This window comes from Erpetoichthys calabaricus, chromosome 9 (genome assembly GCF_900747795.2).
Source record: "Erpetoichthys calabaricus chromosome 9, fErpCal1.3, whole genome shotgun sequence".
Classification (NCBI taxonomy): domain Eukaryota; kingdom Metazoa; phylum Chordata; class Cladistia; order Polypteriformes; family Polypteridae; genus Erpetoichthys; species Erpetoichthys calabaricus.
In genome coordinates this window covers 49,059,962-49,072,306 of record NC_041402.2, presented here as the reverse complement: position 1 = coordinate 49,072,306, position 12,345 = coordinate 49,059,962, and the positions used below count along the sequence as shown (strand labels likewise).

Here is a 12,345-nt window from a genome sequence, read left to right as displayed (position 1 = left end):
TGTGAGACGGAACTGTCATCTCTGTCTTGTCATGGAGCACAGTTTAAACTTTTGAAAAAGAGACAAATGTTTGTTTGCAGTGTTTGAATAACGTTCCTGTCTCTCTACAACCTCCTGTGTTTCTGCGCAAATCTGTGACCCAAGCATGACAATATAAAAATAACCATATAAACATATGGTTTCTACTTCGCGGATTTTCTTATTTCGCGGGTGGCTCTGGAACGCAACCCCCGCAATGGAGGAGGGATTACTGTATATACATATACACATCCACATATACATATATATATATACATATAAATATAGACATACATATATACATACATACATACATTCACATATATATATATATATATATATATATATATATATATATATATATATATATATATATATATATATACATACATATATATATATATATATATATATATATATATATATATATATATATATATATATATATATATATATATATACTGTATATATACATATCTACTTATTGGCTCCTGTATTTAGGATATAGCGGGTTGGATAATGGATGGATGGACATTTGTATGCATAGCCCTATTTGCCCGTTTTCGTTTTTTTTCTTTCTTCAGTAATATTTCAGCAAACCCGGAGCTTGTCAGTTCAAATCCTGGTACTGACATCACTGTGTGACCCTGAGGAAGTCACTTCACCTGCCTGTGCTGCAAAAAACAAAAGTAATGTAACAAATTGTACCTCAGATGTTGCAAGTTGCTGGAATAAAGGCATAAGTAAAATAGATAAATATGTATTATAGACATAGGAAGTATTAATTTATTTTCAGTGAAGTCATCTGCAGCAAACCTTTATAAATGAGGGTTTCTCCTTTTTAGATAGTGCAAACTGTTTCTTCTTCATTGAGGTTTTCTCTTGGAGAGCTTTTTTCATTTCATTGAAAATTAAAGCAGCAGCTGCCAAAATATGTAGCTTTCTTATTAATTTTTCAACATTGTGTAAAATAACTTTATAAAGTAACATAAAAGGTTTAAATACTGGTTATCCTTTTACACTAAAATATTACTAAAGAGATACAAAAAAAGTAAAATGCATATGTTCTTTTTCTTTAAGGAGATTTAATATTACTGAAGAAAGAAAAAAAAAACTAAAACAGCCAAATGGGGCTATGCATACAAACTTAAAAGGTTTAAATAAAACAGAAATATACTTTTATTTTTACTTGCTTAACTTGTGGAGGGTGTATCCTGCAGCAAAGCCCTAACTTTTTTTGTGAAAGCCCGTTTCAGTCAATAAGTCTTAAAAACAGGTGTAAAGATATTGACAATAAGCTACGCAAACCCACCAAGACATGGAATCGTTTAAATCAAGTATCATTACATCTTCCTTTCTTAAAAAGAAGTAAGGCAGTACTTATAAGCTTACATATATATATATATATATATATATATATATATATATATATATATATATAGACATACATACATATATATATCTATATCTATATCTATATATATCTATATCTATATATGTATATCTATATATATCTATATACCGGTATATATATATATATATACATAAATATATATATATATATATATACATAAATATATATATATATACATAAATATATATATATATATATATATATATATATATATATATATATATATATATATATATATATATATATATATATATATATATATATATATATATATAAATCCCTGCGAAGTACTGCTTTTAAATTTTTATTAAGAAGAAAAGCTTTTTAAATTGAGGGAAAATATCCCAATAGCAATTTGTTAAGGATCTGTTTTTTTGTGAAGCAGCCTTAACACAGCTTTTCCGCTGTTTTATAAACGAACGCCATATAAGGTCTTCCTTTTTCTTTGCTTCGCCAAGGAAGGAGCCTTTTTATTAAATCCAAGGTTTCTTCGCTTTTTTTTTTGTTTGTTTATTACAATTGTTATAGTTCTGTTTGTATACGACGTTGTCAGTTCAGCACTCAGGTTGTAATATGACCAAGCTATGCAAGCTTACTGTTAAGAATGCAACGTATAGTTGTACATGAGAAAAGCAATCTTGCCTCAAATCAATGGCAACCTTTTGTAGGTCTATGAACTTAATTTAAAGTTTAGGTTTACACGGTGCTTTCTTTCTGAAGTACCTGCACTCATGAATATGTCTGTATGCATCAGTCGCTCAAATCCCCGCGCTTCGCACCGGCGAAGTACTGCTTTTAAATTTTTATTAAGAAGAAAAGAAAACCTTTTAAAATTGAGGGAAAATATACCAATAACAGTTTGTTAAGGATCTGTTTTTTTGTGAAGCTGCCTTCACTCGAGTGATCACTTCGAGCTGACTTGCTGGCTAACCATAAGCGTTACCTGGTAGGTAACCACCCATACAATCAGATTGTGAATCAGACTACGAATGCCGTGAATGTAATTACCCCGATCTACATGCTGTCAAATAAACGAACCACACGCCGTGGCGCAATTTTAGGGGCTTCGCCTCTAGCGCTGACGTCCGAGGTTCGATTCCCGTAAGGGAGTGAAGTGAGTGGGTGGTTACCTACCATTTAACGCTTATGGTTGGCCAGCAAGTCAGGTAACATCAGCCACGGTGCCTTCAGTTGTGAGAAGCAGATCATAGAATGGATGAAAATAGTTTACTGTCAAATAATGCAAAGAGTACGCGACACGTCTTTCCCCCTTATTCTTGGCTCATCAGGCGTACACACTCACTGCACTCGCTTACGGTAATCGAACCTCGGACGTCAGCGCTAGAGGGGCTTCGCAGCAGTGAAGTATTGCTTTTAAATTTTAATTAAGAAGAAAAGAAAACCTTTTTAAATTAAGTCTTAAAAAGAGGTGTAAAGATATTGACAATAAGCTACACAAACCCACCAAGACATGCAATCGTTTAAATCAAGGCACGAGTCGAAAAACACCATCCCATAATATTAGTTAACGATTAACACATTTCTATATGTATTGTAAGCATACAATACAACTGATAATATGTTGCGCTTATTTATCTGGTGTACTGACATTTTTGCACGTTTAACGGCTGAAATCTAACGTGGTTTGTGCCCTTCAGAATGAAAAGAGTTTGCATTTACCTTTTTAATAAAAGGCGAGCTTTTAAGCCTGAGAAATCACTCCGTAAATGCACACGTTTAATTGCACGTGTTAATATGTATGCTTACACAGTATTAAAAGACACTCAACAATTACACAGTATTAAAAGACAGTCAACAATTAATGTCATTTACCTTCGTTCCCGCGTTTGTCTTGTGCTGTAAATTTCTTCCTCGTTTTCAGTTCACGTGATTACGTAGGAGGCGTAATACGTGATGACGCAATACGTGACTCCGCCTCCTCCATTAGAGTATATGGACAAAAACAGGTTCCAGTTATGACCATTACGCGTAGAATTTCGAAATGAAACCTGCCTAACTTTTGTAAGTAAGCTGTAAGGAATGAGCCTGCCAAATTTCAGCCTTCTACCTACACGGGAAGTTGGAGAATTAGTGATGAGTGAGTCAGCCAAACAGGCTCCAGTTATGACCATTACGCGTAGAATTTCGAAATGAAACCTGCCTAACTTTTGTAAGTAAGCTGTAAGGAATGAGCCTGCCAAATTTCAGCCTTCTACCTACACGGGAAGTTGGAGAATTAGTGATGAGTGAGTGAGTCAGTCAGTCAGTCAGTCAGTCAGTGAGTCAGTGAGGGCTTTGCCTTTTATTAGTATAGATTCAGTGATTAAGATAGTGACAGTCACACTCAAAGTATGCGTAATTTCTTATTACACATTTACTGTTATAGAATCCCAGGATGTATTCTTTTATTTTCAGTCATTTTTCCAAACAGACTAATCACCACTTACTTGTAAATAATTTTCTGGGCTAATAATCTAATATGTATGAACAGTAAATCAGTTAGCACTGCAGCATCACAGTTCCAAAGACTTGGCTTCCCAGTCCAGTCATTGTCTGTCACAATTTTACAAACTCTCCACCATGTCCACCGGAGTTCCACCCTAAATACTAAAGTTATCCATTAGATTAGTTGATGCTTCTAAATGACCCCACACGAAAGAGCTTAGCTCCCTGTAAACCTTTAAGAGACTAAAGGACTAAGTGGTTTCATAACATTAATTAAATTACTTATACATATTTCTAAACATAGATACACATAGAATGACAAAAGGGCTGGTCATACCACTGCAGGATCCATTTCCATACACCCACACCATGAGTAGGTGGTAACAGATTTGTGAAATACTAATGGGTCATGATTTTAAAAGAACTCTTGCTGCATACATTAACACAGCCTAAGTGCAGTCCAGTTCTTTGGTTTTGCTGATGTTAAGCTACGGACAATTCTGTTTGCACCCAGAAATAAAATTCTCCACCTTACTCCAATACTCTGTTTCATCACCTGTATCAATATACACAATACATGCTGAATCATCTGAGAATTTTTGCAAGTGACATGACCTGGTGTTATATTTGTAGTCAGAGATGTGCAGAGTGAAGAGAAAAGGAGACAGGACGGTTCCTTGTGGTGCTCCAGTGTTGCACACATCCATATCAGAAACACAGTCCTTCAGTCTCGCAAACTGTGGTCTGCCTGACAGAAAGTTCATTACCCAGGACTCCACAGACTCATCCACCTGAAGCTCTCTGAGCTTATCCCTTAACAGAGATGCCAGCATGGTATTGAAGGCACTGGAGAAATCAAAAAACATAATCCTTACAGTGCGTCCAGCTTTGTCCAGGGGAGAATTAGCCTTGTGAGCAGACAGACCATTGTGTCTTACACTTCAAACTTTGTTCAATAGGCAAAATGCAGTGGGTCCATGTAGTCTACCACAGGAGGACTCATGTAGCCCAGGACCAGTCTCTCAAATGTCTTCATGATGTGAAATGCAAGTACCACTTGTCTGTAGTCATTATGTAAAGAGGCACCTACCTTCTTTGGAATAGGAACAATGTAAGATGTTTTCCACTGTAGCAGCACTTTCTAAAGCCTTAGGAACTGACTGAACAAGTAACAGATGATACCACAAAGTTGGTCAGTACAGGCTTTAAAAACTCAAGAACTAACTCCAACTGGTCCTTTGGCTTTTCCTGTGTGTAGGTTTGTCAGTGGTCTCCTTACTTCACCATTAGTTTTGGTTCAGCCCATACTGATGGCCAAATATGGCCTTATCACTGCCATTCCAGTTGAAGTTGTAATAGTTGTTAATGTAGTAAGAATAGTTTAGGAGACTGGTCATTTGAAGAAGGTGGTGGGGGAGCTGGGTCTATTAAAAACTATGTTTAGTGCATTAGCTTTGTCCACATCCCCTTCTAGATAGATAGATAGATAGATAGATAGATAGATAGATAGATAGATAGATAGATAGATAGATAGATAGATAGATAGATAGATAGATAGATAGATAGATAGATAGATAGATAGATAGATAGATAGCACCAGAGAACTGGATTGCTTGAGCCCAGTAATTACAGTATGCCCAATTAATTCCAGACATCTTTCATTTTATTCGGAATGAGTTTGTTTTCTATTTTAACTTTGTAAGCTTCATTTACCTCACTCAGCTATTTCTTCAGTACTTGTGTGTCTTTCTGAGTCTCTTTGTCACCAGATTTGAATGCTCCCTTTTTCTCATTCAGGAGACATTTTAGCTCCATAGTAATCTGTGGATTGTTGTTTGGAAAGCAACATACTGTCTTTTAGGGTAGCACAGTAATATCACAGAAGTTAACATAGTCTGTGATGTAGTGATATCACCCCCATGTCATGTTGTTAAGCTTTGGTAGGTTACCCATTTGCATTTCACCAGTTTGTTTTTTATGTGGGAAAACTATAAAAATATGACTATCCTATCCAGAGATTTTACATTGGAAAAACTCCTAACTGCAACATTTGCTAAAAAAGGAGCATGTCCTCGATTAGGAAAATTAGAACATACCTGTTGTATACACACAACTTCTCTCATATCATGTATCTATCTTTCCATAAGTTAAAGCTGTTTTACTTATTATTGTGATACTTTTGATACCCTCTAATAAATAACCGGATTCCGTTGGGATCTGTCCTTTTGCAGTATCTCCTAGTATTATTGCTTTGTAACGTCTATTAAAAATGGCATCCCAAACCCTAACAGCTCTCATTGTGCACCATACCCAGTACATTGAGGATATGCAATGAGAAACGACTGTCACTGTAACGATGCTCCACTCCGGATAAATACCATTGTCAAGCTTTTCCTGGCATGACACATGCCATAACGTCGGGATATTCAGCCGACAAGCGTGGGAAATATGCATGCTACATGTTGAAATTGTCGTAGCCCAGATTTGTAAGCAGCACAAACATTGGAAAATGCCACAGTGTAATCACCTGACAGGCAAGGAGTTTGAACGAATTTTGAAATCAGCTGGGACACCGTAGGCACATAGTCCAAGTATCACACTAGTCAAATGATCACATTCAGTGATAACGCCAAGTTTTAAAAAGTGTGAACTCTTTTTAATCCACATAACATCTGAATCCAATCCACGCTCACTAAGACCGATGCGTACCACATTGAGCAAATGGCAGATCGCGAGTTTAATCTTTTGGCAACATTGTGTCTTTAAATTAATTAAGCAAAAATCAACTTTGTCCGTTCAGTGATGAAATTTAGACAAGCCATCCTCAGTGAAACTGTTAGCAACGGAAAGCTATCGTTTATGGGATTTGTAGTCCCAGTCATAGACCGTTTACGTTTTTTAGGCAAACATTTTGGAAACCAGCGCATCATGGGACTTGAAGTTCCGTGGTTGACCCTTGGCTGCTTTCGATTTTGCAGTCGAACAGGAAGTAGTTAGCATTGTGGGGCTTGTAGTTCCGCCCTGGAGCCTCCGGGGTTGATCTCAACGCGCGCTGGAAGGAAATTAAAACTAGAAAAAACGGGAAAACATAACTTTTCGATTGGAATATAGCAAAAACAAGGAGAAAAGAGGGTTCGTTCTGATATAGAATATCTTCCCCCTCCCCTTCCCACGCACCCACGTAAGCATGCCCGGCTTCACCTGCTGCGTCCCCGGCTGCTACAACAACTCGCACCGGGATCGGGAACTGCGCTTCTACACCTTCCCAAAGGACCCGGTACAGCGGGAGATCTGGCTGAAGAACATCTCCCGTGCAGGAGTTAGCGGCTGCTTCAGCACCTTCCAGCCGACCACTGGCCACCGTGTCTGCAGCATCCACTTTGCCGGCGGCAGAAAGACCTACAGCATTAGGGTGCCTACCCTTTTCCCACTGCGGGGGGTGAACGAGAGACGAGGCCGGAGAGGGAGGAACAGAAAGTTATCCGCTGTGCTGCCTCCTGCTGCCCTGACACTTGGTGCCACCGTTGATGCCATCGAGACAGGCGAAGGAGACGGGATCGTTGTGTCACAGCCCCGCCAGGGCGGTCCCGAAGACGTGAAGCCCATCGATCTGACCGTGCAACACCCTGACGGTTCGCTGCTGCCCATTGCCGCCTCCACGTCTGTCCCTACGTGCGAGAGCGGCGCGTCGTTCGCTCTGGTGGCCCAATCGTTGCCACTAGGGATAAGTAGGGGGGAGATGGCGTTAGTTGAGACATTGGACCACTCGTACTCGCTGTCCTCTGGTACCACCTCAGCAGAGTTGCTAAAAAAACTTAACGAACAACGGGACATCATTGCCTTGATGGAGGTTAAGATGAAAGAGATGAAATCCACAATCCGTCATCTAAAAGTGTCCGAATCTAAACTGCGGGAAGAAGTAAGAGACAGAGACAGACTGCTTTCAAAGGCGGTGATCAGGAAGAAACACGGCATGTAAGGATGACGATAAAGTGGGAGTAACAGTAATAATGACAATAATACTCAAATAGAACAAATAAACACACTCTTTGAAATTGAAACGACACAAGGCTACATGTGAGAATCTAGCGATGCCAGGAGGGAATTTTCCTTGGAAAAAAGTTATACATGGTAAATAATAATATTATAATTGATAAAGACACCGGGGGCATGGGATGAAAATAGATACAAATCTTACCCGGAAGCCAAAAGATACGGGAAAAGCCAATGAAAAAAAACGAATGCCATGTACATGAAAAAATCTGAATGGATTACAATATTTTAAATGCAACCGCACACAAAAAAAAGTTTTCATTGGAATGCTCAGATAATTAAGACTAGATCACAATGACAGTCTGTTTTCTTTTGCAAATAAAGTTTGTCCAGCTAAGGGATTTTAATCAAAAGTACAGAAAAAAAAGTTTCTGGATATGCCGCGAACCCCGACATCCCAGTGTTTTTATATTGAATACCAAATGACTTAATACTGTGTGATATCTTTTGTATGAAATAGCCATTGCTTCATAGTTCTATAATGAAAAAGAATGTTTAGCTTTTTTATTAGCCATTTTAGCTTGCTTACCTGTTAGTTTTTATTTTATTAAGCATTTTCAATATTATTTACAGTGTTTGACATTGGCATCAGCTAAATCTATTCAATACTTTTTTTGTTCATACCGATTTTCTTTTAATGATATTCACTTTTGAAATTCACATTTTGTAACATTTCAAAGAACTTTCTTGTTGACATTTGACTGGCATTGCTACATTATGTTTTTTACTTTGTCCTCTTTGAGATGTAAAGAAGTGATTTGTGCAGCTGCAGTGTCTCTTAGTCTTATTGTTGGGGAAGTCACATTTGAAAGTAAACAGGTATGGGCAACAAGTAAGCAACCTATAGTCTATCCAGTTCAGGCATTTCAGTATAATGAAATTGTAATGGCTTCACATGATAGACATGCATAGGATTCATTATATGTACTTTGTTTGTACTTTGCTCCTAGTTACAATGTACTGTAGAAGGCTGCAAGATATGAGCATTTTTGTGTATTTTTTTCCCACGGAAAGAGACAAAAATGCTTATGTTTCATAGTTGATTTGTGCCACTGTCTGTGGATTTTTTTTATAGAAGTCTACAATTAGGTATGAAGCTATGACATTTCTAGTGTAGATCCATTCTGGGACTTTTCAGAGAAGACGTGATTTTGTTTCCATTTTAATTTTTGGTATCTGAGTTTTCTGTCCTAGATTTAATCTTTAATTAAACAATTAGGAAAAAATGTTGCATAACATGGCAGTTATGTGTTTTCCTTAGTAGAGGTACAAATGAAATACCAGACATCATTGGCTTTGTTATCTAAGATGACCATCACCTATTCTGTAGTAGGACCCCAGTTGTTCCTTAGTTATTATTTCAAAATTTATCAGCTCTTGTTAAGAGATCAGTATGGTAAAACTGTTGTCATCACTTCTAAAATATGTCGGTATTAGCTGAACACACACTCAGTTTGTATGCATACTTGTTTTAACCCTCCCATTGTGTGTGTCTACACACTGAAATTTAATTAGTATAATACACACATTTACACATAAAATATTTAATTAGACATATGTATGTGTATTTTGGCAAAATTTAAAAATTTTCAGTAATTGACTTGTGATACATAAGTAGATATTTAAAAAAAAAACTTTTTCTGGTCTCTCACTGTTAACATTTTTATTTTAGGTTTTGTGCAGACATAGAAAAAACACTGGTTAATTATTTGGATAAATATCTGCATTATAGTGAATAAATTAGAAGTGTATTAATAATTACAATTCCAGTGTTATTGGTAATGCACAAAAAATAAATTTTATGTATTGTAAACTTTCCTACTTACTCAATTGCAGTATCAGATATTTAAGAGCGTGATGGCAGTCTGGATTTACAACTTGTTAGGCAACAAGTGTTGAGTAGGATAGTTGAACATCAAGCAGTGACTCGCCTTCTGTCACCTTCCCAGTAGTTGGTATGGTGAAGAGGCCTAGATGTATAAATGTCCTTTGGAAATCAATGTCTTCACATTCTGAAAGTGTACTGCTCAAATTTTGATAATGGGCTAACCTACACATTAGACAGTGCTGATGTAAATAAGACACCATGGACCATACCTGTTCATGTGTACAGTATTTAGATAGTAAATTTAGATTCTGTATGAGTTGATTTGCAGATGGTGTCCTATTTATAAGCATAATCAATACGGAAAACATTAAGTGAAGAAGCTAATAGTGGAGACATAATATGGCTGGTGTTATTGTGAAAGTAACCTTGATCAAAATCAGATGAAACAATGTTCAATTTGTTGAATATTTATGACTGAAGAAAAAAAAATCACATTTTCACCTTCAGCCAGCTGCTTAAGTCATTTTAACAAACAGTCTACAGCAACCTTAAGGTTAGTAGAGCTGAGCGTACCAGGATGACTACAATGTAGTACAATCTTTCAGAAAGAGAAAACGTTGTAGCTATGCTGGCTAAACACAAAGGAAATGAAGGCATTGTAATGCAGTAGAAGAAAAAAAAGCTAAATGCATAATATGCAAAGAGTATAAAAATAATGTTTGCTTTTGTAAAGACTGAATGTGTAGTGAAGTTCCTCAATGAATGTGCATCCACGGTCATTCTAAGGCATAGGTCTACTGTGTTTCTCTTATCTGAGATCTGTTCCAAGTTTTAAACTCTTTGAACACTCAAGGAAAACATCCCATAGGTATTTCCAGTCTAAACTAAAATGTTAGCCATGTAAAATTAAAAATGAATTTTCTTTGGCTTATGTAAATGGAAGCTGTCAGAATAATGAAAGAAACGGCTTTAAGGCTGATGTTAAATTTCAGATGGGAATCATTACAATGCATATAAAGATAAATGAAAAAGTATTCAATGCTGCAGTTAGTATAAGGTATTCCTATTCAGTGGAAGAAAAACAATTTGTTGGAATGGTCGAAGCAAATAAAGGGAATTTTTAAAATATACTTTGATGTGTTTCCAGGCTATAGGAAACCTTTTTTTTTAATAGTTCATGCCACCTGTGTTACTATCACACCTTTTAGTGTGTTGCAGTCCATGATAATCAAATAAACATTTTTTATAAAGAACTTTCATTTGAGATGTGTGCTTATGTTGGGCTTTCAGGTTTTCTTCCCTATAGTCCTCCAGATGGCAGTAGGTGTCTTCCTTATATTCCATCTTAATCTGTACTTTGAACAACTGATTCAACTAATGAATTTAAAGTCTTTATACTGTACCTGTGTCTTCTCCAGGGTCGGTACCTGCCTTGTGTAATAGTCCCAAAGTTGTGTTTAGTGTAGAAGATGGTGTGGTGTGGAAAAAAGATGCTTTAAAAACATTAATGGTAGGAATGGCAGTTAAAAGAAAAAGCAATGTGACATCAGACCAAGCACATTTTTATTTTTACTGTTAAAAAATGTATTTTTATTACTTCACAGTGGTTAAGTGAACTGTAAAGGAGTCCATAGTGAATCTGATACATGGATTCCCTTATCCAATTGATAAGGCATTAAATATGAAATAAACGTTGTGATGGGCAGCCATGGCCATTACCTGGCCAGGATGCCAACGGAATGGAAGGAACGGGGGAGAGAACATCACTGAGGCAAATATCTCCCCTGGGACACTAGAGGGCAGCCCTCCTGGGTGGCTGTGGCACCACAGATTCCCACAGGGGCAGAGTGGTGGCTCTGAGGCTAAGGATCTGTTCTGGTATCCAGAAGGTTGCCGGTTCAATTCCCTGTCACTGCCAAAAGAGATCCTACTCTGCTGGGCCCTTAACCTGTAACTGCTGCAGGGGCGCTGTACAATGGCTGACCCTGTGCTCTGACCCCAAGGGGTATGTGAAAACTAACAAATTCCTAATACAAGAAATTGTATAAGGCGAAATAAAGAACAAAAAAAAAAAGGGCATGCCGGGAACTGGAGTTTGGTACAGTCCTGTTGGGTTACGGGGGCCACCAGGGGAAACTGCAGAGCCCTATAGTGGACTTCCAGCACACCTGGGAGTGATTCCAGGTAATACTGATGAGCCACCTGGAACACTCCCAGCACCTGAATAAAACTCCTTTTGGGGATCCAGAGTCAGGAGAAGGTGGATGAAGCTTGCCTGGGGGGAGGAGTGGAGGCAGAAGGACAAGGAAAAGAAGCAGAAGAAGGAAAGGCATCTGGGCTGGACTACATATTTATACTTTGGTACTTTTGTGATTTGCCTTATATGTTGTGCTCTGTAGTGGGGAGTGAAGAAAAAGCGCTGCCCCATTTAAATAAACCGTGTGCTGTGTGGCAAACTCATGTCCTGCCTGTCTGTGTCAGGTTAGGGTGACTTCACAAAGTCCATTACCAAAGTGTGATGGAGTTCTCTGGTTATGACTTCATTATTATTATTTATTTCACAGACACCTTTATCCAAGGTGATTTA

At 37.5% G+C, this 12,345-nt stretch overlaps 1 protein-coding gene across 1 annotated transcript; it reads left to right on the top strand.

Annotated features, from left to right (window-relative positions):
- Window positions 1-6,738: 6,738 nt before the first annotated feature.
- thap11 (THAP domain containing 11) lies at window positions 6,739-11,114 on the top strand. The gene has a single exon (XM_028809621.2). It carries the CDS (start codon window positions 7,065-7,067, stop codon window positions 7,854-7,856), a length of 792 nt encoding a protein of 263 aa, XP_028665454.1. The 5' UTR covers window positions 6,739-7,064; the 3' UTR covers window positions 7,857-11,114.
- Window positions 11,115-12,345: the final 1,231 nt, after the last annotated feature.